At 44.4% G+C, this 26,717-nt stretch overlaps 1 protein-coding gene across 1 annotated transcript; it reads left to right on the top strand.

Moving 5' to 3' along the window:
- Positions 1-206: 206 nt before the first annotated feature.
- On the top strand, positions 207-25,496 carry LOC311116853 (NLR family CARD domain-containing protein 3-like; the record flags this gene model as incomplete). The annotated part of the gene is made up of 6 exons (XM_084191887.1): positions 207-286; positions 416-644; positions 1,125-2,880; positions 3,173-3,346; positions 16,988-17,161; positions 25,487-25,496. The coding sequence occupies exons 2-6, from the start codon at positions 461-463 to the stop codon at positions 25,494-25,496; spliced, it is 2,298 nt and encodes a 765-aa protein (XP_084048013.1). The 5' UTR covers positions 207-286; positions 416-460.
- Positions 25,497-26,717: the final 1,221 nt, after the last annotated feature.

Here is a 26,717-nt window from a genome sequence, read left to right as displayed (position 1 = left end):
TTTATCATTTCTTTTAGTTGTTTTCATAATCCATAGGCTAATCCTTTTTTCCATTTTCATAGTCCTGAAACAATATTAAACAAACACAACATTCCCTCCCTGTGTGTGTGTGTGTGTGTGTGTGTGTGTGTGTGTGTGTGTGTGTGTGTGTGTGTGTGCACTCCCTGAATGAGGAAATGTAATCTCATGTTTTGTCCACAGAAACCAACAGGAGAAATCAAAGTCAGAGATTCTCAGTGGTCAGTCTTCCCAGAGTCATCAAACAGACCTGGCCTCCATATTCAGTGTATGTGGTCCTGTTATGTACATTTGTTTTTGTTTACCTCAAGTAAAGTTGATCTGTCAATCATTCATTCATGTGTTAATGAGAAAGCATTTAGTCTCTTGCTTAACTGATTTACTTGATTTATTTCAGTTGCTTGAAGAGAATATTATTACATTTGTGAAGAACGAGCTGAAGATGTTCAAAAGGATTCTTAGTCCAGAACTCCCAGAAGGCTTTGAGAGTCAGAAGCAGGATAAGGAAGTGGTGGTTGCTGAAGATGAGAAGCAGGAGAGCAGTGCCAGAGAGGGGGCTCTGAAGATCACACTGCACGTCCTGAGGAAAATGAACCAGAAGGAGCTTGCTGACACACTGGAGAAAAGTAAGAGCTGTCTGCCTCATGTTGAATGCTGTTTTAGAACATTTAAAAGCTGTAGCTAAAGTACATCTAAAGTAGCTGTGTAACTAAATGATATTGTAGCAGCCTTAACACAACACCTAGTGACCTCATCAAGTAGCAGCTGGGATGTGTTGTGGTGATTAATTTAGAGAGAGAGAGAGAGAGAGAGAGAGAGAGAGAGAGAGAGAGAGAGAGAGAGAGAGAGAGAGAGAGAGAGAGAGAGAGAGAGAGAGAGAGAGAGAGAGAGAGAGAGAGAGAGACAACATTATAAATGCCATCAATAATACCAATAATGATATAAATCAGTCACACCAGTGTGTAATGCATTATGGAAACATTTACAGATTTATACAGACAAGAGAATAAATGAATATAATTTAAACTTTATAAGACAGTCTTACAATACTGTAGGCATTAAAACAGATGTAATATTAATATCCTCTGTGTTGTTTCTAGATTCAGATGAGCGTGCTGTGATTCTTCAACGTGAACTCAAATCTAATCTAAAGAAGAAGTTTCAATGTGTATTTGAGGGGATCGCTAAACAAGGAAACCCAACACTTCTCAATAAGATCTACACAGAGCTCTACATCACAGAGGGTGGAACAGGAGAGGTCAATAATGAACATGAGCTGAGACAGATTGAGACAACAACCAGGAAACAAGCAAGACCAGAGACTGCAATCAAATGTAACGACATCTTCAAACCCTTAACTGGACAAGACAAACTTATCAGAACTGTGCTGACAAAGGGAGTCGCTGGCATTGGAAAAACAGTCTCTGTGCAGAAGTTCATTCTGGACTGGGCTGAAGGAAAAGCAAATCAGGATGTCCAATTTGTATTTTCATTCCCTTTTCGGGAGCTGAATTTGATGAAAGGGGAAAAACACACTTTGATTGAACTTCTCAATCAGTTCTCAAAGGAAACCAAAGATTCAAGAATCTCCAACTACGACAAGTACAAAGTTCTGTTCATCTTTGATGGTCTGGATGAGTGCCGACTGCCCCTAGACTTCCAGAAGAACAAGATCTGTTGTGACGTCACAGAGTCAACCTCAGTGGATGTTCTGCTGACAAATCTCATCAAGGGAAATCTGCTTCCCTCTGCTCTCCTCTGGATAACTACCCGACCTGCAGCAGCCAATCAGATCCCTTCAGGGTGTGTTCACCAGGTGACAGAGGTACGAGGGTTCAATGACCCACAGAAGGAGGAGTACTTCAGGAAGAGATTCAGTGATCAGGACCTGGCCAACAGAATCATCTCACACATAAAGACATCAAGGAGCCTCCACATCATGTGCCACATTCCAGTCTTCTGTTGGATCTCTGCAATAGTCCTTGAACACATGCTGAAACATAAGACAGAAGAGATGCCCAAGACACTGACTGAGATGTTCATACACCTTGTGGAGTTTCATACCAAACAGAAGAATGAAAAGTATCTTGGGAAAGAAGAGACAGGTCCACACTGGAATAAAGAGAGCATTCTGTCACTGGGAAAACTGGCTTTTCAACAGCTTGTTGAGGGCAATCTGATTTTCTATGAAGAAGACCTGAAAAGGGCTGGCATTGATGTCAATGAAGCCTCAGTGTACTCAGGATTGTGCACGCAGATCTTTAAAGAGGAATGTGTGCTGTACCAGGACAAGGTGTACTGCTTCGTGCATCTGAGCATTCAGGAGTTTCTGGCTGCTGTATATGTGTTCCTCTCATTCATCAACAACAATGACAATCTAATGGCCGAACCGCAAGTTACTGAAGTTACTGTCTACAAGAGTGCTGTGGATAAAGCCTTACAAAGTGACACAGGAAACCTGGACCTGTTCCTCCGCTTCCTTCTGGGCCTCTCACTGGAGTCCAATCAGAAGCACTTACGAGGTCTACTGACAAAGACAAGAAGCAGCTCACAGAGCCATGAAGAAACAGTCAAGTACATCAAGGAGAAGATCAGGGAGAATCCCTCTCCAGAGAGGTGCATCAATCTGTTCCACTGTCTGAATGAACTGAATGACCATTCTCTAGTGGAGGAGATCCAAAGCTACCTGAGATCAGGAAGTCTCTCAGAAGAAGAACTGTCACCTGCACAGTGGTCAGCTCTGGTCTTTGTGTTGCTGACTTCAGAAAAGGAGCTGGATGTGTTTGACCTGAAGAAATACTCCAGATCAGAGGAAGGTCTTCTGAGGCTGCTGCCAGTGGTCAAAGCCTCCAGAGCTGCTCTGTGAGTACATAAAATGACATTTAAGTACTAATCATCAGGAAGAAATATTCAGTTTAGAGAAAAATATATATTATAATATGTATGTAATATATTATATTATATTGAAAAACTTACTGAATCAATGCATTGATGTTCACATTAGTATAACAATATGACCATACAATTCTAGGAGACGGAAGATTAATCTATATGTTGTTTAAGAGAATAAACCAAATGCATCTGCCATTGTCCTTCTACACTACTGGTGTTAAATTAACAGTGTGTTTGTGAAATCATGATGATCTCTTTACAGGCTGTCAGGCTGTGGACTCACAAAGAAAGGCTGTGCTTCTCTGGCCTCAGCTCTGAAGTCAAACCCCTCACACCTGAGAGAGCTGGATCTGAGTAACAATGTCATGAAGGATACAGGAGTGAAGCTGCTCTCTGCTGGACTGGGGAATCCCCACTGTAAACTGGAGACTCTGAGGTCAGTATTCCTGTATCTGTCATGAGCCTCTCACTCCACCGGGTTACCACCTTAATTTTCTTCCACTCTGCTCACCACTCTCTCTACTCAGCCTAACTAGCTCCACCTGTCCCTGCTCTGCTCTGCTCTAATTACTCTGCCAGCTGCGCTGCATTACCCACTACCTCTCCCAGTATTTAAGGCCCTGTCTTTCAGCTCTCCGGTGTCAGATCGTCTGCAAAGCTCACACCCGGAACCTGTTTGCTCGCGCTTCTGGCTCACCCTGGTTTTGTGACCCCGGACCTGCCTGATTTTTGGATACTCGTCTGCCCCAGGAGATCCAGACCTGCTTCTGCCATTACGACTCCTGACTACTCTTCAATCCCGGTAACTCTGACCAGCCTTCTGCCTTGCTACTACGTATTTTGGATTTCCCTTGAACTGTACTGCTGCCTTGTTTCATTCCGCCCTGTTGTGTCTGTGTCTCCCCCCCCCCAGGACTTCTGGACCACCCACCACCGGCTTCATAGGACGCATCGCTGCCACTGGGGGGGGCACAGACCCAGCACATTGGACGGGATCCCTGTTACCCCTGGAGCCTTCATTCACTCCCTACTTCCCTTTTCCCTTAAGTTTAATAAACTTTCTGGTGTGACGCAATTGTGGTCCTCTGGTCGTCTGTCTGAACCGTGACAGTACGATCTGACCATTATGGACTCAGCACTCACTTTCCCCGACATGGAAACCGATGAGCATGAGCAGCAGTTCCAGCAGCAGCAACAACAACTCGCCATGATCATTCAACTCCTCACCAACCTGACCCCAGCCAGTCTGCCCACCAGCCCTGCCCCCGAGTTACCTGCCCCGGTCATTGCAGCCGCTGCTCCGGAACCCAAGATTGGAAACCCCGAGCGGTTCAACGGCGATTCAACCCAGGTCCGGCCATTCCTGACTAGCTGCCGACTTCAGTTCTCCTTGCAGCCAAGGACCTTCGCCACGGAGGGGGCTAAAGTTGGGTATGCCATCACTCACCTGACGGGCCGAGCTCGACTCTGGGGAACAGCAGAGTTCGAACGTCAAACCCCCGCATGTGCAACCTTCGACCTGTTTGCTGAGGAGATGCTGAAGGTGTTTGACCTGGATTCACCAACCGCAGAGGCGTCTCGTGAACTGTTCAGTATTCGACAAGGCAGACGTACAGTCGCAGACCATTCCATCGACTTCCGAACCCTGGCTAGACGAAGTTCTTGGAACACACCATCGTTGGTGGACGCGTTCTTCCATAGTTTGGCTGACTATATCAAGGACGAGTTGGTCTCCCATGAACTGCCTTCCACTCTTGATGAAGCCATCGCACTGACTGTCAGGATCGACAGAAGGATACAGACCCGTCGTCGTGAGAGGGGGCGCCAAGGTCCACCTACTACCGGCATTCGGAGAGATCCGACTGGGCTCCTGTCATCTACTGCCACTCACCCAGGTCAGCTTGATCAGTCTGAGCCTATGGAGATTGGGCGAGCCTCTCTCACTCCTGCAGAGCGCCAGCGACGCTTCACCTCAAACCTCTGCCTCTATTGTGGAGGTGATGGACATCGTGTGGTAACCTGCCCTTTAAAGGGCCGAAGCTCACCGGGCATAGGGGGAGTCCGGTTGAGTTCAATGACCATCCAGTCCTCCGACCGCAAACCCCTGCTGCAAGTTCACCTCCGCCTCTCTGACTCAACTCACACCCTGGCTGCTCTGGTGGATTCTGGCGCCGAAGCCAACATAATGGACATCAAGCTGGCATGCCAACTGGGACTGGAGAACCTCCGTTTGACACCTCCTATTCCTGCCCGGGCACTGGACGGACACTTACTCGGATCGGTCACTCATGTCACGGCCCCGGTCTCGATGGGTCTGTCCGGAAACCATCAAGAAACTATCCAGTTTCACCTGCTCCCCTCTCCAGGCCAACCCCTCATCCTGGGTTACCCATGGCTCCGCCGGCACAACCCTCAGCTCGACTGGGTGACCGGGGTGATCAGGGAGTGGGGAGAGGACTGCCACCGAACCTGCCTGCTTGCTGCCGCACTACCCCCTCGGCCAGTACCTACTAACTCCGCTCCTGACCTCTCCAATGTCCCAGAATGCTACCATGGTCTCAGAGAGGTGTTTAACAAAGCAAGAGCCACATCTCTGCCCCCTCACCGACCGTACGACTGTGCCATCGACCTCCTCCCTGGAACAGCCCCTCCAAAGGGTCGTCTTTATTCGTTGTCTGCTCCTGAAAGAAAGTCCATGGAGGACTACATCAATGGCTCTCTGTCCGCAGGATTAATCCGTTCATCTTCATCTCCTGCTGGTGCTGGCTTCTTCTTTGTGGGGAAGAAGGACGGATCTCTTCGCCCCTGCATCGACTACAGGGGACTCAACGACATCACAGTGAAAAACCGTTACCCTCTGCCTCTGCTCACCTCTGCTTTTGAGTTGCTCCAGGGAGCCACTGTTTTTACCAAGTTGGATCTCAGAAACGCTTACCACCTAGTGCGGATCCGGGAGGGAGATGAATGGAAAACCGCATTCAATACACCAACAGGCCACTACGAGTATCTGGTTATGCCTTTTGGCCTCACCAATGCTCCTGCTGTGTTCCAGGCTCTAGTGAATGATGTACTGCGGGACATGTTAAACAAGTTTGTCTTCGTTTACCTGGATGACATCTTAATCTACTCCAGAAACCTGTCTGAACACACCCGCCATGTCCAGCAAGTCCTTCATCGTCTTCTGGAGAATTCCCTCTACGCCAAGGCAGAGAAATGTGAGTTTCACGTCAAGACAGTGGCCTTCCTGGGGTACATAGTGGCAGAGGGAAGTATCCAAATGGATCCTGCCAAAGTATCAGCAGTCACTTCATGGCCAGTTCCGGAGAACAGAAAGAAGCTGCAACAGTTTCTGGGGTTTGCTAACTTCTATAGAAAGTTTATCCGGAACTACAGTACCGTTGCTGCCCCTCTCACTGCTCTAACCAGCACCAAGCAACCCTTCACCTGGACCCCAGCAGCCGACAAAGCCTTCAGTACCCTCAAGGTGAGGTTCACCTCCGCTCCCATCCTCCAGATGCCTGATGTGGACCGGCAATTCATTGTGGAGGTGGACGCCTCGGATGTGGGAGTTGGTGCTGTGATTTCTCAGTGGGCTGCGGAGGATAGGAAGCTCCATCCCTGTGCCTTTTTCTCACGTCGGTTGTCCCCCTCTGAGTGCAATTACGACATAGGGAACCGTGAGCTGCTGGCTGTGAAGCTTGCCTTGGAGGAGTGGCGTCACTGGCTGGAGGGGTCCACCATTCCATTTCTCGTTTGGACCGATCATAAGAACTTGGAGTACATCCGCACGGCCAAACGGTTGAACTCCAGGCAGTCCCGCTGGGCCCTGTTCTTCACCAGGTTTAATTTCACTCTGTCATACCGGCCTGGATCACGCAACACCAAGCCAGACGCCCTCTCCCGTCAATTCCAGAAGGATGACACCCCCTCCAAGGACCCTGTGTCGATTCTGCCAAGTCCCTGCATCGTTGCAGCTCTGACCTGGGCTGTTGAGGAACAGGTGCTGGAGGCTCTCCGTAACCAGCCAGGTCCCAGCACTTGCCCAGCTGACCGCCTTTTTGTCCCCGAAGACCTGAGGTCCCAGGTCGTTCAGTGGGGACATGACTCCCGCCTAGCTTGTCACCCTGGCTCCACCCGCACTTACAACCTGCTCGCCCAGAGGTTCTGGTGGCCCTCTCTGAGGAAGGATGTACGGGAATTCGTCCAAGCCTGCCCCATCTGCAACCAACACAAGTCGTCCTGCCAGCCCCCAGCCGGATTGCTGCAGCCCCTGCCTGTGCCCAGACGTCCCTGGTCTCACATCGCCCTTGACTTTGTCACGGGGCTGCCCCCTTCAAGTGGCATGACCGTCATTCTCACCATAGTTGACCGTTTCAGCAAGATGGCACACTTCATTCCCCTCCCCAAGCTCCCAACCGCCAAGGAGACCGCCCAGGTGGTCCTGGAACACGTCTTCCGGATCCACGGACTGCCAAAGGATGTAGTTTCTGACCGTGGTCCACAATTCTCCTCCGCTTTTTGGAAGGAGTTCTGTCACCTGCTGGGAGCCACAGTCAGTCTGACTTCCGGATTCCATCCCCAATCCAATGGGCAGTCAGAGCGGGCTAATCAGGAGCTCGAGAAGGCACTGCGATGCATGACTTCACGCAACCCCCACTCCTGGTCGCAGCAATTGACATGGGTGGAGTACGCACACAATTCTCTGACCTGCTCTGCCATCGGTATGTCCCCTTTCCAATGTGTTTATGGATACCAGCCTCCTCTATTTGCCAGCCAGGAAGAGGAGGTTACTTGCCCATCTGCACTTGCTTTTGCCCGTCGATGTCGCCGCACCTGGTCACAAGCCCGAGCCACACTCCTCAGATCCGTTGCCAGCTACACTACCGGGGCCAACCGTCGGAGAATTCCTGCTCCCACCTACCATGTTGGTCAAAGGGTGTGGTTGTCATCGAAGAACCTGCCACTCAGGGTGGAGTCGCAGAAGCTGGCACCTCGGTTCATTGGCCCATTCCCTATCATAAGAGTGATTAGCCCAACTGCTGTCCGGCTCCAACTGCCTAATTCCCTGAGGGTGCACCCCACTTTCCATGTGTCTAAGATTAAGCCCATCCATGAGAGTCCGCTGGTCCCTGCTGCGCCTTGTCCTCCTCCTCCACGGCTCGTCGATGGTGGTCTGGTTTACACCGTCCGCCGCCTGCTTCGGTCCAGACGGAGGGGTAGGGGTCTCCAGTACCTCATTGACTGGGAGGGCTATGGACCTGAGGAAAGGACCTGGGTGCCAGCTAGTCGGATTGTGGATAGGACTCTCATCACCGCTTTCCACCAACGGCATCCTGATCAACCTGCAATCCGTAGGGGCCGCCCCAGAGGGGTCCCTAACCGTCCTGCCCGCTCGGCTTCCTGTCCTGTGCCTGATCCTGTCTCGGGACCTGTCCCATCTCCCGACCACGGCCCTCCGGCTTCCTCCGAGGATGAGGACGTTCACTCGGACCGTTCGGAGGAGTTCTAGCCCTCCTCCGGCTCCCCTCCTCCCGCCCGGCGTGGTGTTGCTCTTGGGACTTCTGGGGCCGTCCCTTGGGGGGGGGGTTCTGTCATGAGCCTCTCACTCCACCGGGTTACCACCTTAATTTTCTTCCACTCTGCTCACCACTCTCTCTACTCAGCCTAACTAGCTCCACCTGTCCCTGCTCTGCTCTGCTCTAATTACTCTGCCAGCTGCGCTGCATTACCCACTACCTCTCCCAGTATTTAAGGCCCTGTCTTTCAGCTCTCCGGTGTCAGATCGTCTGCAAAGCTCACACCCGGAACCTGTTTGCTCGCGCTTCTGGCTCACCCTGGTTTTGTGACCCCGGACCTGCCTGATTTTTGGATACTCGTCTGCCCCAGGAGATCCAGACCTGCTTCTGCCATTACGACTCCTGACTACTCTTCAATCCCGGTAACTCTGACCAGCCTTCTGCCTTGCTACTACGTATTTTGGATTTCCCTTGAACTGTACTGCTGCCTTGTTTCATTCCGCCCTGTTGTGTCTGTGTCTCCCCCCCCCCAGGACTTCTGGACCACCCACCACCGGCTTCATAGGACGCATCGCTGCCACTGGGGGGGGCACAGACCCAGCACATTGGACGGGATCCCTGTTACCCCTGGAGCCTTCATTCACTCCCTACTTCCCTTTTCCCTTAAGTTTAATAAACTTTCTGGTGTGACGCAATTGTGGTCCTCTGGTCGTCTGTCTGAACCGTGACAGTATCACTCAATGAACACACACTCATTGGACACACACACACAATAATTAATTTAGTAGTGTTTAGAAACATGTTATCTACTGTTAATAATGATACATTAATTCATGTATATACAGTACCAGTCAAAAGTTTGGACACACCTACCCATTCAAGGGTTTGTCTTAATTTTTTCCATTGTAGAATAATAGTGAAGACATCAAAACTATGGAATAACAAATATGGAATAATGTAGTAACCAAAAAAAGTGTTAAACAAATGAAATTATATTTTATATTTGAAATTCTTCAAATAGCCACCCTTTGTCTTGATGACAGTTTTGCATACTCTTGGCATTCTCTCAACCAGCTTCACCTGGAATGCTTTTCCAACAGTCTTGAAGGAGTTCACACATATGCTGAGCACTTGTTGGCTGCTTTTCCTTCACTCTGCCGTCCGACTCATCCCAAACCATCTCAATTGGGTTGAGGTCAGGTGATTGTGGATGCCAGGTCATCTGATGCAGCACTCAATCCCTCTCCTTACACAGTCTGGAAGTGTGTTGGGTCATTGTCCTGTTGAAAAACAAATGATAGTCCCACTAAGCTTAAACCAGATGGGATGGTGTGACGCTGCAGAATGCTGTGGTAGCCATGCTGGTTAAGTGTGCCTTGAATTCTAAATAAATCATAGACAGTGTCACCAGCAAAGCACCCCCACACCATAACACCTCCTCCTCCATGCTTTACGGTGGGAAATACACATGCCGAGATCATCCGTTCACCCACACCGCTTCTCACAAAGACACGGCGGTTGGAACCAAAAATCTCAAATTTGGACTCCAGGCCAAAGGACAAATGTCCACCTGTGTAATGTCCATTGCTCGTGATTCTTGGCCCAAGCAAGTCTCTTCTTATTATTGGGGTCCTTTAGTAGTGGTTTCTTTGCAGCAATTCAACCATGAAAGCCTGATTCACACAGTCACCTCTGAACAGTTGATGTTGAGCTGTGTCTGTGACTTGAACTCTGTGAAGAATGTATTTGGGCTGCAATTTCTGAGGCTGGTAACTCTGATGAACGTATCCTCTGCAGCAGAGGTAACTTTGGGTCTTCCATTCCTGTGGCGGTCCTCATGAGAGCCAGTTTCATCATAGCGCCTGATGGTTTTTGCGACTGCACTTGAAGAATCTTTCAAAGTTCTTGAAATGTTCCGTATTGACTGACCTTCATGTCTTAAAGTAATGATGGACTGTCATTTCTCGTAGCTTATTTGAGCAGTTCTTGCCATAAATGGACTTGGTCTTTTACCAAATAGGGCTATCTTCTGTATACCCCCCTACCTTGTCACAACACAACTGATTGGCTCTAACGCATTAAGAAGGAAAGAAATTCCACAAATTAACTTTTAAGAAGGCACACCTGTTAATTGAAATGCATTCCAGGTGACTACCTCATGAAGCTGGTTGAGAGAATGGCAAGAGTGTGCAAAGCTGTCATCAAGGCAAAGGGTGGCTATTTGAATAATCTAAAATCTAAAATATATTTTGATTTGTTAAACACTTTTTTGGTTACTACATGATTCCACATGTGTTATTTCATAGTTTTGATGTCTTCACTATTATTCTACAATGTCAAAAATAGTAAAAATAAAGAAAACCCTTGAATGTGTAGGTGTGTCCAAACTCTCGACTAGTAGTAGTGTGTATATATTCATATATGAATAGATATGGCAGGTTTCAGGACTCTGATGTATCTGAAAATGTTGAAAAAATATATTTTCACCACCAAAGAATTGCAGTGTGGTTTTAATATGATTTGACTCTTTGCAGGCTGTCAGGCTGTCTAGTCACAGAGGAAGGCTGTTCTTATCTGGTCTCAGCTCTGAAGTCAAACCCCTCACACCTGAGAGAGCTGGACCTGAGTATCAATGACCTGAAGGATTCAGGAGTGAAGCTGCTCTCTGCTGGACTGGGGAAACCCCACTGTAAACTGGAGACTCTGAGGTCAGTATTCCTGTAGTTGGTTAACAAGTGATAACTGTTCACTAGATCCACATGTGTTTACCAGGCACACATAGTCCACACCATATGTGTTTGGACAGTGAAGCTTACAGTTTTACATTTGGTGCTATGCTCCAGCATCTTGGATTTAAGATAGAAAGTTTCATATTAGGTGACAGTACAGAATGTCACCTTTTATTTGAGGGTATTCATACATATCTGTTTTACTGTTTAGAAATGAAAGCACTTTATGTATCTAGTTCTCCCATTTGAAAAAGTCGTAATAATTTGTACATATTCACTTATATTGTATTAAAGTAGTCATAAGTTTAGTATTTGGTCCCATATTCCTTACCTGCAGTGATTACATCAAGCTTGTGATTCTACAAACTTGTTGAATGCATTTGCAGTTTGATTTGGTTGTGTTTTAGATGATGTTTTTCCTAATAGAAACTGAATGGTGAATAATGTCCTGTCATTTTGGAGTCACTTCACTTGTATTGTCAGTAAGAATAGAAGATGTTTTCTGAACACATGATGATGAATGAGAAAGTTACAGAGGAACAAGGATCATACCCCCTCTGTTATTGTTAATGGTGAGAGGTTAGTATGTTTTGTTGTAGCCTCTGTAACTTTCTCACTCATTATTATTCATGATTCATTCATGATTTTTCTAAATCATGGCATCATCAGGATTCAGTTAGTAGTGTTTAGAAACATGTTATCTACTCACTTAGACAGAAAATTACTCCAGTCATCATCCACCATTCAGTTACTATCGGGCAAAACATAACCCAAAACACAACCAAAACAAACTGCAAATGCAACCAACGAGTTTGGGACCAAATACTAAACTTTTGACTACTTTAATACACTATGAGTGAATTTATCAAAATACTTATGACTTCTTCAAAAGTGGGGGACTAGATACATAAAGTGCTTTCATTTCTAAACGGTGAAACAGATATGTATTCAAATACCCTCAAATAAAAGGTGACATTATATACTGTCACCTCATATGAAACATTTGATCTCAAATCCAAAATGCTGGAGTATAGAGCCACATTTAAAATGTTAGCTTCACTGTCAAAATAGATATGGTGTGGACTGTATACTCAATACAATCTACCGTAATTTTCGGACTATAAGCCGCGCCTTTTTTCAAATGTTTCGACCCCTGCGGCTTATATAACGGTGCGGCTAATCTATGGATTTTTACAGCTAATGTCCACTAGAAGACCTCCTACATCTATGGATTTTACAGGTTACAGTCCACCAACTTTAACTCTATGGGCTCTATGACCGGTCCGCGCCCCCCACCTTTAAGCGGCGGGCTCCAGCAGGAAAAGCTGGAGGCCGGAAAAGAGTGAGACGGGTAGCGCGCAAAAGTAAAAGTGGAACCGAGAGTGGTACGAGAGACAGAACGAGAGCAAGACAGTTTGTGCAAAGGAAGTTTTCATGCACAAACCCTCATTATGGAAAACAAACGTAGAAATGCATATGATGCAGCTTTTAAGTTAAAGGCAGTCAATCTGGCTGTAAAAGAAGGAAATAGAGCTGCTGCATGTAGCCTTGGCATCAATGAGTCAATGGTGAGACGTTGGAGACGCCAGCGGGAAGAACTGTCTCAATGCAAAAAGTCAAAAAAAGCTTTCAGAGGTAATAAAAGCAGATGGCCCGAACTTGAAGACTTTCTTGAAGATTGGGTGAACACACAGAGAGCAGACGGCCGAGGTGTTTCCACCGTGCAGATCCGACTGAAAGCTGAAACAGTCGCCACCGAAATGAAAATAGAAAATATTGAATGGCATCTCCTTTAAAGTCAACAAGAAAGGGTGGATGATGGAAAGCGTAATGAATGAGTGGCTGAATGAGTGGCTGAATGAATGGCTGAATGAGTGCTACGTCAAGCGCCCTGGAGGATTCTTTCACCAAAAAAAAGCTTTGCTCGTTTTGGACAGCATGAGGGCCCATATAACGGATTATGTGAAAGCAGCCATCAAGAGCACAAACTCCATTCCAGCTGTGATTCCTGGGGGCACAACGAAGCATCTGCAGCCACTCGACATCAGTGTCAATCGTGCGTTCAAAGTGGCACTACGCGTTCAGTGGGAGGCGTGGATGACTAGCGGCGATAAATCATTCACCAAAACTGGTCGCATGCGAAAAGCAACTTTCGCTCAAGTTTGCGAGTGGATCCTGATAGCGTGGAGGAGTGTCAAAACATCCACGATCATTAACGGGTTCCGAAAGGCTGGACTGCTGCGTGATGAAGAGGAGGACGCCGCCACAGCTGAGGCCCTTCAGAGGCTGTTCGATTCTGACAGTGACGAAGAGGAGTTCGTTGGTTTTGAGAGCGTCAACGAAGGAGAGAGGAGAGTGGCTGACGAAGCCACCCTGAGCCTGTTCGTTTCCGACACTGAAGATGAGGACTTTGGTGGTTTTAGTACGCAGGAAGAAGACGGAGATGAGGATTAATGACTTGACTTTACTGGTTACAGCCATGTACTGCACCTTAGCCTAAAAGATGAAGACGAGGATTAATGACTTTTCTGGTAGGCTGATTACCGTATATTTTAAGCAGCCGTGTTGCTGCAACTTTAGGTTTACTGTCGTGTTACAGGCACTTTATTCTGCACTTTAAAAAAAACACATTTAAATTTAGCCATTGATATTGCCTCGTCAAGCGCTGTAAGCTTTGTTTTTTGTTATGGTACTACTGTAGGCTATAATGTAGATAAATATTCAAAGATGTGCACACTTTTTCAAGGTTTTTCAAAAATAACCAAAGTTAAGTGGTTAAATGATTGTGACGCTATTACCGTATTTTCCGCACTATAAGGCGCACTTAAAAGCCTTTAATTTTCTCCAAAAACGACAGTGCGCCTTATAATCCGGAGCGCCTTATATATGGATCAATTGGTTAATTGGTTGATCCATGCTGGTTGTACACGCCGCTCAAGGCGCTCTGTCAAAATGTTTCAGTATGAAAAACCAATAAAAACTATTTAATAATAATGAAATGTTTCAGTACGACTGGTACACTACAGAGCCGCACCGCTTGCAGCATTACGGCTACCGTTGTCAGTAAACACTGGTACTGTGCTTACTCACAGTCCCACACCACTTGTCTGTGTATAAAGACCCCAAAATGGCAGCTTTCAAGAGACACGCTTACGACGCAGAGTTCAAGCTCAAGGCTGTCGGTCACACAGTAGAATATGGGAATAGAGCAGCAGCGAGAGAATTCAACATTAATGAATCAATAGGCTGATATATCAGTCTCAACTGTGGTCCAAGCTTTCACGAAGGCAGGAATAATCTCTGAACTGCCAGGCAACAGCAGCGACACTGACTGGGATAATGACGAGAGGGAGCCGGGCAGGTTGGATGCCGTAGTCGCCCAACTGTTCAATTCGGACACTGAAGAAGAAGAATTCGAGGGATTTGTGGACGGGGAATGAACTGAAAAAGTGAGCTTTACGTGTTATACGTAACTGAACAATGTTGAGTTATGCACTAACGTTTGATTTAGTGGTATCAGACTGTTTCTTTTACTATGTGTTTACTGAATCAGGGAAAAGTTCCCCTCCACGTTTGGGAGAAGAGTGAGCAAGGCTGGGAGATATTGTTAATATGCACATTAACGTTTGAACAACGTTACCATGGGAGTGAACGGAGTTGTCAGAACGCTTAATCCAGGCTCTGTCGTAGCTGGCCGCGACCGGGAGACCCATGGGGCGGCGCACAATTGGCCCAGCGTCATCCAGGGTAGGGGAGGGAATGGCCGGCAGGGATGTAGCTCAGTTGGTAGAGCATGGTGTTTGCAACACCAGGGCTGTGGGTTCAATTCCCACGGGGGGTATAACAAATAATGTATGCACTAACTGTAAGTCGCTCTGGATAAGAGCATCTGCTAAATGACTAAAATGTAAAATGTAAATGTTAATAAAGTTTGACTTTATCTGACTGTTTTGTTGACATTCCCTTTAGCACAGCTCCATCTAGTGGATGCATAACGCAACCCCAGTCAATCGTTTGACTATCTTCTATTCTATGCGCCTTATAATCCGGTGCGCCCTATATATGAAAACAGTTCTAAAATAAGCCAGTCATTGAAGGTGCGCCTTATAATCCGGTGCGCCTTATAGTGCGGAAAATACGGTAACTAATTTTGCTGGAAAACGTTATGCAAATATGCAACTTGTTTGTTGAAATGTTAATAAATGGGAGCTTCCTCAAGCAGCCATCTCTTTCCCAACAATCCCCTCTGTGCACGAACCCTTACATATGGTAATTTAACATTAAAACACCTGCGGCTTATAGTCCAGTGCGGCTTATATATGTACACATCATTCAATTTAGCTGCTGCGGCTTATACTCCGGTGCGCCTTATAGTGCGGAAAATACGGTAAATCTGATACCTCACTGTCTGTCTTTTGACTGATAGTGCTTTTTAAACTGGTCTGGTCAGTCAACTCAAATATTCGTACTATACATGTTTCTCTCTACAAGCAATATTATGATCATTTCTAATAATGATACATTCATTTATGAATGGATATGGCAGGTTTCAGGACACTGATATATCTGAATATGTTGTAAAAATATACTGCCACAATTTTCACCACCAAAGTATAGCAGTGTGGTTTTAATATTATTTGACTCTTTGCAGGCTGTCATGCTGTCTAGTCACAGAGGAAGGCTGTGCTTCTCTGGTCTCAGCTCTGAAGTCAAACCCCTCACACCTGAGAGAGCTGGATCTGAGTAACAATGACCTGAAGGATTCAGGAGTGAAGCTGCTCTCTGCTGGACTGGGGAATCCCCACTGTAAACTGGAGACTCTGACGTCAGTATTCCTGTAGTTGGTCAACAAGTGATAACTGTTCACCAGATCCACATGTGTTTACCAGGCACACATAGTCCACACCATATGTGTTTGGACAGTGAAGCTTACAGTTTTACATTTGGTGCTATGCTCCAGCATTTTGGATTTGAGATAGAAAGTTTCATATTAGGCAACAGTACAGAATGTCACCGTTTATGTGATGTTAATAGTGAGAGGTTAGCATGTTTTGTTGTAGCCTCTGTAACTTTCTCATTCATTATTATTCATGATTCATTCATTATTTTTATTAATCATGGCATCATTAGGATTAATTTAGTAGTGTTTAGAAACATGTTATCTACTCACTTAGACAGAAAATTACTTCAGTCATCATCCACCATTCAGTTACTATCGGTCAAAACATAACCCAAAACACAACCAAAACAAACAGCAAATGCAACCAACAAGTTTGGGACCAAATACTAAACTTTTGACTACTTTAATACACTATAAGTGAATTGGTCAGAATACTTATGACTTCTTCAAATGGGGGGACTAGATACATAAAGTGGTTTCATTTCTAAATGTTGAAACATACTTGTATAAAAATACCCTCAAATTAAAGGTGACATTATATACTGTCACCTCATATGAAACATTTGATCTCAAATCCAAAATGCTGGAGTACAGAGCCACATTTAAAATGTTAGCTTCTCTGTCAAAATAGATATGGTGTGGACTGTATACTCAATACAATCTAAATCTGATACCTCACTGTCTGTCTTTTGACTGATACTGCTTTTTAAACTGCTCTGGTCAGTCAACTCAAATATTTGTCATATACATTTTTCTATCTACAAGCAATACTTTGATAATTTGTCATTTCTAATAATGATACATTCATTTATGAATAGATATGGCAGGTTTCAGGACACTGATATATCTGAACATTTAAAAAAAATATACTGCCACTATTTTCACTACCAAAGAATAGCAGTGTGGTTTTAATATGATTTGACTCTTTGCAGGCTGTCAGGCTGTCTAGTCACAGAGGAAGGCTGTGCTTCTCTGGTCTCCGCTCTGAAGTCAAACCCCTCACACCTGAGAGAGCTGGACCTGAGCTACAATCACCCAGGAGACTCAGGAGTCAGACTGCTCTCTGCTGGACTGGAGGATCCACACTGCAGACTGGAGAAACTCAAGTATGTAGAGGGTTTATGTCAATGTTCATATCAGACATGTTGGAGTTATCAGGCTAGTTAAGACAAACATTCTGACCACCACTTCATATAACACAGCTCCCACCTCTACTTCACTGTGTTATAATGGACCTTATGCTTGTTATGTCACCTCTGGAACCAGTTATCAAACATACTGACCTTTCTGACCCTATCCCATGGCCCTACTTTCTACAACTGAACATTTAAATTCCTCTATGAGTTTTGTTTAGTGTCCATTTACTTATTTATGTATTTGTTGTATATTGGGGTTGTGCTGCAGAGCATCATGGGGGTTTGTATGTATTGAGATGATCACGTTCCAGATAAATGGTTGAATTGATTCCTGTCTCCTGTCTCATCATTATTGAATTGTTATACAGACGTGGTTATGAAACCCACGAGACATAACAACAGATTGGCAATGAGTAAGTCTGAATCTACAGGAACTATTCTGTCTGGAAGAAGTGGGTTTTTACAACTGTTTAAAACTGTTATTTTCTGTGGTACAGAATAGGCTAATGTTAGCACAGTGTATTGCTAGCAGAGGCAAGTGCATAGTCTAGCTAGCTAAGAAAGAGAGTTAACCAGTGGTGTAAAGTACTTAAGTAAAAATACTTTAAAGTACTACTTAAGTAGTTTTTTGGGGTATCTGTACTTGACTTTACTATTAATATTTTTGACAACTTTTACTTTTACTTCACTACATTCCTAAAGAAAATAATGTACTTTTTACTCCATACATTTTCCCTGACACCCAAAAGTACTCGTTACATTTTGAATGCTTAGCAGGACAGAAAATGGTCCAATTCACACACTTATCAAGAGAACATCCCTACTGCCTCTGATCTGGCAGACTCACTAAACACAAATGCTTTGTTTGTAAATTGTCTGAGTGTTGGAGTGTGCCTCTGGCTGAACGTAAATTTTAAAAACAAGAAAATTGTCTGGATTGCTCTATGTAAGGAATTTGAAATGATTTATACTTGTACTTTTACTTTTGATACTTAAGTATATTTAAAACCAAATACTTTTAGACTTTTACTCAAGTAGTATTTTACTGGGTGACTTTCACTTTTAGTTGAGTCATTTTCTATTAAGGTATCTTTATGACAATTGGGTACTTTTTCCACCACTGGAGTTAACATCGTCATGGACGGCAGAAAAGGACTGGAGACGGACATCGCATAACTTTGTCCAAGTGGTGGTCAGAATGTTTGTCTTAACTAGCCTGATAACTCCAACATGTCTGATATGAACATTGACATAAACCCTCTACATACTTGAGTTTCTCCAGTCTGCAGTGTGGATCCTCCAGTCCAGCAGAGAGCAGTCTGACTCCTGAGTCTCCTGGGTGATTGTAGCTCAGGTCCAGCTCTCTCAGGTGTGAGGGGTTTGAACTCAGAGCTGAGATCAGAGAAGCACAGCCTTCCTCTGTGACTAGACAGCCTGACAGCCTGCAAAGAGTCAAATCATATTAAAACCACACTGCTATTCTTTGGTGGGGAAGATATTGGCAGTATATTTTTCAAAATTTTCAGTTAAATCAGTGTTCTGAAACCTGCTCTATCTATTCATAAATGGATGTTTCATTATTAGAAATGACAAATTATCAAAGTATTGCTTGTAGAGAGAAAAATGTATAGTCCAAATATTTGAGTAGACTGACCAGAGCAGTTAAAAAGCAGTATCAGTCCAAGACAGACAGTGAGGTATCAGATTTAGATTGTATTGAGTATACAGTCCACACCATATCTACAGTGCATTCAAAAAGTATTCAGACCCCTTGACCTTTTCCACATTTTGTTAAGTTACAGCCTTATTCTAAAATATATTAAATTAGTTATTTTTCCCCATCAATTTGCACACAATACCCCATAATGACAAAGTGAAAACAGGTTTTTAGACATGTTTGCAAATATATAGAAATATCTTATTTACAGAAGTATTCAGACCCTTTGCTATGAGATTCGAAATTGAGCTCATGTGCATCCTGTTTCCGTTGATCATCCCTGAGATGTTTCTACAACTTGATTGGAGTCCACCTGTGGTAAATTCAATTGATTGGACATGATTTGGAATGGCACACACCTATCTATATAAGGTCCCACAGTTGACAGTGCATGTCAGAGCAAAAACAAAGCCATGAGGTCGAAGGAATTGTCCGTAGAGCTCCGAGACAGGATTGTGCCGAGGGGAAGGGTACCAAAAAATGTCTGCAGCATTGAAGGTCCCCAAGAACACAGTGGCCTCCATCATTCTTAAATGGAATGAGTTTGGAACCACCAAGATTCTTCCTAGAGCTTGCCGCCCGGCCAAACTGATCAATCAGGGGAGAAGGGCCTTGGTCAGGGAGGTGACCAAGATCCCGATGGTCACTCTGACAGAGCTCCAGAGTTCCTCTGTGGATATGGGAGAACCTTCCAGAAGGATATCTCTGCAGCACTCCACCAATCAGGTATTTATGGTAGAGTGGCCAGACGGAAGCCACTCCTCAGTAAAAGGCACATGACAGCCCGCTTGGAGTTTGCCAAAATGCACCTAAAGACTCTCAGACCATGAGAAACAAGATTCTCTGGTCTGATGAAACCAAGATTGATCTCTTTGGCCTGAATGCCAAGCGTCACGTCTGGAGGAAACCTGGCACCATCCCTACGGTGAAGCATGGTGGTGGCAGCATGCTGTGGGGATGTTTTTTAGTGGCAGGGACTGGGAGACTAGTCAGGATCGAGGGAAAGATGAACAGAGCAAAGTACAGAGAGATCCTTGATGAAAACCTGCTCCAGAGCGCTCTGGACCTCAGACTGGGGTGAAGGTTCACCTTCCAACAGGACAATGAGCCTAAGCACACAACCAAGACAACACAGGAGTTCTAAAAACCCATAACTTTGTCATTATGGGATGTTGTGTGTAGATTGATGAGGGAAAAAAACAGTTTAATCAATTTTAGAATAAGGCTTTAACGGAACAAAATGTGGAAAAAGTCAAGGGGTCTGAATACTTTCCGAAAGCACTGTGTAACTATACACTATATATACAGTAGTATGTGGACACCCTTTCAAATTAGTGGATTTGGATATTTCAGCCACACAGGTTGCTGACAGGTGTATAAAATCGAGCACACAGCCATGCAATCTCCATAGACACTAAGCGGTCCCGTTCTGTGAGCTTGTGTGGCCTACAACTTCACGGCTGAGCCGTTGTTGCTCCTAGACGTTTCCACTTCACAATAAAAGCACTTACAGTTGACCGGGGCAGCTCTAGCAGGGCAGAAATGTGACTTGTTGGAAAGGTGGCATTCTATGACTGTGCCATGTTGAAAGTCAATGAGCACTTCAGTAAGGCCATTCTATTGCCAATGTTTGTCTATGGAGATTGCATGGCTGTGTGCTCGATTTCATACACCTGTCAGCAACGGGTTTGGCTGAAATAACCGAATCCACTAATTTGAAGGGTTGTCCACATACTTTTGTATATACAGGTAAAAGTCAGTAAATTAGAATATTTTGAAAAACTTGATTTATTTCAGTAATTGCATTCAAAAGGTGTAACTTGTACATTATATTTATTCATTGCACACAGACTGATGCATTCAAATGTTTATTTCATTTAATTTTGATGATTTGAAGTGGCAACAAATGAAAATCCAAAATTCCGTGTGTCACAAAATTAGAATATTGTGTAAGGGTTACATTTTGAAGACACCTGGTGCCACAAAATAATCAGCTGATTAACTCAAAACACCTGCAATGGGCTTTAAATGGTCTCTCAGTCCAGTTCTGAAGCCTACACAAACATGGGGAAGACTTCAGATTTGACAGCTGTCCAAAAGGCGACCATCGACACATTGCACAAGGAGGGAAAGACACAAAAGGTTATTGCAGAAGAGGCTGGCTGTTCTCAGAGCTCTGTGTCCAAACACATTAATAGAGAGGCAAAGGGAAGGAAAAACTGTGGTCAGAAAAAGTGTACAAGCGATAGGGATCACCGCGCCCTAGTCAAGATTGTGAAAAAAAACCCATTCAAAAATGTGGGGGAGATTCACAAGGAGTGGACAGCTGCTGGAGTCAGGGCTTCAAGATCCACCACCAAGAGACGCTTGAAAGACATGGGTTTCAACTGCCGCATACCTCGTGTCAAGCCACTGTTGACCAAGAAACAGCGCGAAAAGCGTCTCACCTGGGCTAAGGAAAAAAAGAGCTGGACTGCTGCTGAGTGGTCTAAAGTCATGTTTTCTGACGAAAGCAAATTTTGCATTTCCTTTGGAAATCGAGGTCCCAGAGTCTGGAGGAAGACAGGAGAGGCACAGGATCCACGTTGCCTGAAGTCTAGTGTAAAGTTTCCACCATCAGTGATGGTTTGGGGTGCCATGTCATCTGCTGGTGTCGGTCCACTCTGTTTCCTGAGATCAAGGGTCAACGCAGCCGTCTACCAGCAAGTTTTAGAGCACTTCATGCTTCCTGCTGCTGACCTGCTCTATGGAGATGGAGATTTCAGGTTCCAACAGGACTTGGCGCCTGCACACAGCGCAAAATCTACCCGTGCCTGGTTTACGGACCATGGTATTTCTGTTCTAAATTGGCCAGCCAACTCCCCTGACCTTAGCCCCATAGAAAATCTGTGGGGTATTGTGAAAAGGAAGATGCAGAATGCCAGACCCAACAACGCAGAAGAGTTGAAGGCCACTATCAGAGCAACCTGGGCTCTCATAACACCTGAGCAGTGCCAGAAACTCATCGACTCCATGCCACGCCGCATTAATGCAGTAATTGAGGCAAAAGGAGCTCCAACCAAGTATTGAGTATTGTACATGCTCATATTTTTCATTTTCATACTTTTCAGTTGGCCAACATTTCTAAAAAATCCCTTTTTTGTATTAGCCTTAAGTAATATTCTAATTTTGTGACACACGGAATTTTGGATTTTCATTTGTTGCCACTTCAAATCATCAAAATTAAATGAAATAAACATTTGAATGCATCAGTCTGTGTGCAATGAATAAATATAATGTACAAGTTACACCTTTTGAATGCAATTACTGAAATAAATCAAGTTTTTCAAAATATTCTAATTTACTGACTTTTACCTGTATAGTGTATTTCCCTGGTATATTACTCATGTCTCACCAGTGCAGTTATGCTGCTCTGGCGCCATCCTGTGGACAGCTGGAAACACAACTTCAACTCCATTACATTCAATGTATCCCACAAAGTCCCACTTGGCTGGACAAAGCAGTCTGAATGGAAATCAGGTCCATATATGAATACAGGCAGACACACAGCCTTACATGTCATATCACTGAGTCTCAGTTTAAATCACGGTTTAAACATAACAAGTCATTGCAAGTGAAACCATTTCTCAATTAGGTTTTAGGTTTTATTTATTCACACCAAAGAAAAGAAGTGAAAGACAAAACACTGCAGATAAATAAACAGGTAAAAACGGTGTTCAGGTGAGGATGGGAAGCTCAAAAGGGCTGATATGAAAACCACACCACAAATACAAGTAAAAAAAAAACGTTTGTTCAATCAGTTAAACAAAACATATTAATTTTAATTATAAATGTATATATATATATATATAAGTGGTTTGCGAAAGTATTCACTCCCCTTGGCATTTTTCCTATTTTGTTGCCTTACAACCTGGAATTAAAATTGATTTTTTTGGGGTTTGTATCAATTGATTTACACAACATGCCTACCACTTTGAAGATGAAACATATTTTCTAATGGCACGTTGTGTTTGCTAATCCAAGTTTATCATTTTAAAAGGCTAATTGATCATTAGAAAACCCTTTTGCAATTATGTTAGCACAGCTGAAAACTGTTGTGCTGATTAAAGAAGCAATAAAAACTGGCCTTCTTGAGACTAGTTGAGTATCTGGAGCATCAGCAATTGTGGGTTCGATTACAGGCTCAAAATGGCCAGAAACAAATAACTTTCTTCTGAAACTCGTCAGTCTATTCTTGTTCTGAGAAATGAAGGCTATTCCATGCGAGAAATTGCCAAAGAAACTGAAGATCTCGTACAACGCTGTGTACTACTCCCTTCACAGAACAGCGCAAACTGTCTCTAACCAGAATAGAAAGAGGAGTGGGAGGCCCCGGTGCACAACTGAGCAAGAGGACAAATACATTAGTGTCTAGTTTGAGAAACAGACGCCTCACAGGTCCTCACCTGACAGCTTCATGAAATAGTACCCGCAAAACACCAGTCTCAACGTCAACAGTGAAGAGGCGACTCTGGGATGCTGACCTTCTACGCAGAGTTGCAAAGAAAAAGCCATATCTCAGACTGGCCAATAAAAAGAAAAAAGATTAAGATGGGCAAAAAGAACACAGACACTGGACTTTTTCTTTGTAACTCTGCCTAGGTCAGCATCCCGGAGTCGCCTCTTCACTGTTGACGTTGAGACTGGTGCTTTGTGGGTATTAGGGGTTTTATTTACTCCACCCAACACAAACACATTTATATATATACAAAATGGATGTAACCCAAACAAAGAGCGAGGTGTAACCTCTACACAGGACGAGAATGCACAATACTCGGTATGTATACTGTAATACAATGTACTCACCAGACCAACGGACATGGGACAATAATGGACAAGGACAATGGGGAACAGAGGGCACATATATACACATACTAATCAGGGGGAATGGGAACCAGGTGTGCGTAATGAGACAAGACAGTCCGGGGTTGGTGGTAATGATCCATGTCAGTGGCGCCTAGAAAGCCGGTGACGTAGACCTCCGGAGCTGGTGAACGGAATGAGCAGCGGTACCGGGGGGATCCGTGACAGTAACATTCTATTTATGATTGTGATAGTTCAGTAAAAACAACAATATATCTTCCAAATGGCATTTCCCATATACAGTGCAGTCGGAAAGTATTCAGACTCCTTTTTCCACATTTTGTTACGTTACAGCCTTATTCTAAAATGAATTAAATTAAAAAAAACTCATTATACACACAATACCCCATAATCATGAAGCGAAAAAACAGGTTTTGAAATGTTTGCAAATGTATATAAAAAAAAAAAACTGAAATGCCTTCTTTACAAAGGTATTCAGACCCTTTGCTATGAGACTCGGAATTGAGCTCAGGTGCATCCTGTTTCCATTGATCATCCTTGAGATGTCTTTACAACTTGATTGGAGTCCACCTGTGGTAAATTCAATTGATTGGACATGATTTGGAAAGGCACAAACACACACACCTGTCTATATAAGGTCCCACAGTTGACAGTGCATGTCAGAGCAAAAACCAAGCCATGAGGTCGAAGGAATTGTCTGTTGAGCTCCGAGACAGGATTTTGTCGAGGCACAGATCTGGGGAAGTGTACCAAAACATTTCTGCAGCATTGAAGGTCCCCAAGAACACAGTGGCCTTAATCATTCTTAAATGGAAGAAGTTTGGAACCACTAAAACACTTCCTAGAGCTGGCTGCTTGACCAAACTGAGCAAATCAAGGAGAAGGGCCTTGATCAGGGCAAACTGTTAGCTGATGTCTCTCTCAGTCTCTGTATGGCTCTGGCTGGGCCGCTCAGGGACATTCAGAGACTTTTCCAGAAGCCACTCCTGCGTTGTCTTGGCTGTGTGCATAGGGTCGTTGTCCTGTTGGAAGGTGAAACTTCGCCCCAGTCTGAGGTCCTGAGCAGGTTTTCATCAAGGATCTGTATTTCGCTCTGTTCATCTTTGCCTCGATCCTGACTAGTCTCCTAGTCCCTGCCGCTGAAAAATATCCCCACTGCATGATGCTGCCACCACCATGCTTCATTGTAGAGATGGTGACAGGTTTCCACCAGACGTGACGCTTGGCATTCAGGCCAAAGAGTTCAATCTTGGTTTCATCAGACCAGAGAATCTTGTTTCAGTATGTTCTGGTTGTGGATGGGGCCTTGGTACCTGTCCTGTGGAGATGGCCTCAGTGTTGAGCGGATGATCCACTGTAAAAGATCACACAACACTGGAGCAACAGCCGCTGCAAGACTGGAAGGTCTTATTGAGGCACCACAGGAATTCCACAAAGAGAATCTACTCCTCCAGGTGATTACATAGAAATACAACAATGTACATTTGTTAATAACCAAAAGGTATTGAAACAAGTATTCACACCCACTCATACGTTATGACGTAGGAAACTATGAATATAAGGAAATTATATTGACTCTGCCAATCTGTGCAGAATAAACGACAATTGGAGCCTTGTATCTAAATAATCCATCCAAATTGACATTGTTCTGTGTGAAACCTCAAATGTATTATTAACAGACATCATTAAGGACATAATGGATTGTCTCTTTTCAGACCACAGTGAGGCTTCAAGAAGGACACTGACTCAGCTGAAGGCAGCCTTCTCCCACAAATCAGTGAAAAAATTAGTCCAGGACAATGTCCAGCATGTGTGAGACAAGGTACAGGTGTGGAGATTCATCCATTTGACACATTACTTCATTTTAAATACTGGATTTACACATCCTGTAGTTACACATCCTGTAGTTACACATCCTGTAGTTGCACATCCTGTAGTTGCACATCCTGTAGTTACGCATCCTGTAGTTACACATCCTGTAGTTACACATCCTGTAGTTACACATCCTGTAGTTACACATCCTGTAGATACACATCCTGTAGTTACACATCCTGTAGTTACACATCCTGTAGTTACATCCTGTAGTTACATCCTGTAGTTACACATCCTGTTGTTACACATCCTGTAGTTACACATCCTGTAGTTACACATCCTGTAGTTACACATCCTGTAGTTACACATCCTGTAGCTACACATCCTGTAGTTACATCCTGTAGTTACACATCCTGTTGTTACACATCCTGTTGTTACACATCCTGTAGTTACACATCCTGTAGTTACATCCTGTAGTTACACATCCTGTAGTTACACATCCCATAGTTACACATCCTGTAGTTACACATCCTGTAGTTACACATCCTGTAGTTACACATCCAAGATATGGAAAACACTACTTGGAGATACAGTGGGGAGAACAAGTATTTGATACACTGCCAATTTTGCAGGTTTTCCTACTTACACAGCATGTAGAGGTCTGTAATTTTTATCATAGGTACACTTCAACTGTGAGAGACGGAATCTAAATCCAAAATCCAGAAATTTCACATTGTATGATTTTTAAGTTATTAATTTGCATTTTATTGCATGACATAAGTATTTGATCACCTACCAACCAGTAAGAATTCCGGCTCTCACAGACCTGTTAATTTTCTTTAAGAAGCCCTCCTGTTCTCCACTCATTACCTGTATTAACTGCACCTGTTTGAACTCGTTACCTGTATAAAAGACACCTGTCCACACACTCAATCAAACAGACTCCAACCTCCCCACAATGGCCAAGACCAGAGAGCTGTGTAAGGACATCAGGGATAAAATTGTAGACTTGCACAAGGCTGGGATGGGCTACAGGACAATAGGCAAGCAGCTTGGTGAGAAGGCAACAACTGTTGGCACAATTATTAGAAAATGGAAGAAGTTCAAGATGACGGTCAATCACCCTCGGTCTGG

The sequence above is a fragment of the Coregonus lavaretus genome (genome assembly GCF_964263955.1).
Source record: "Coregonus lavaretus genome assembly, contig: HAP1_SCAFFOLD_827, whole genome shotgun sequence".
Classification (NCBI taxonomy): Eukaryota; Metazoa; Chordata; class Actinopteri; order Salmoniformes; family Salmonidae; genus Coregonus; species Coregonus lavaretus.
Note: the sequence above shows the minus strand (reverse complement) of the source record. Positions and strands in the feature narration are given on the sequence as shown.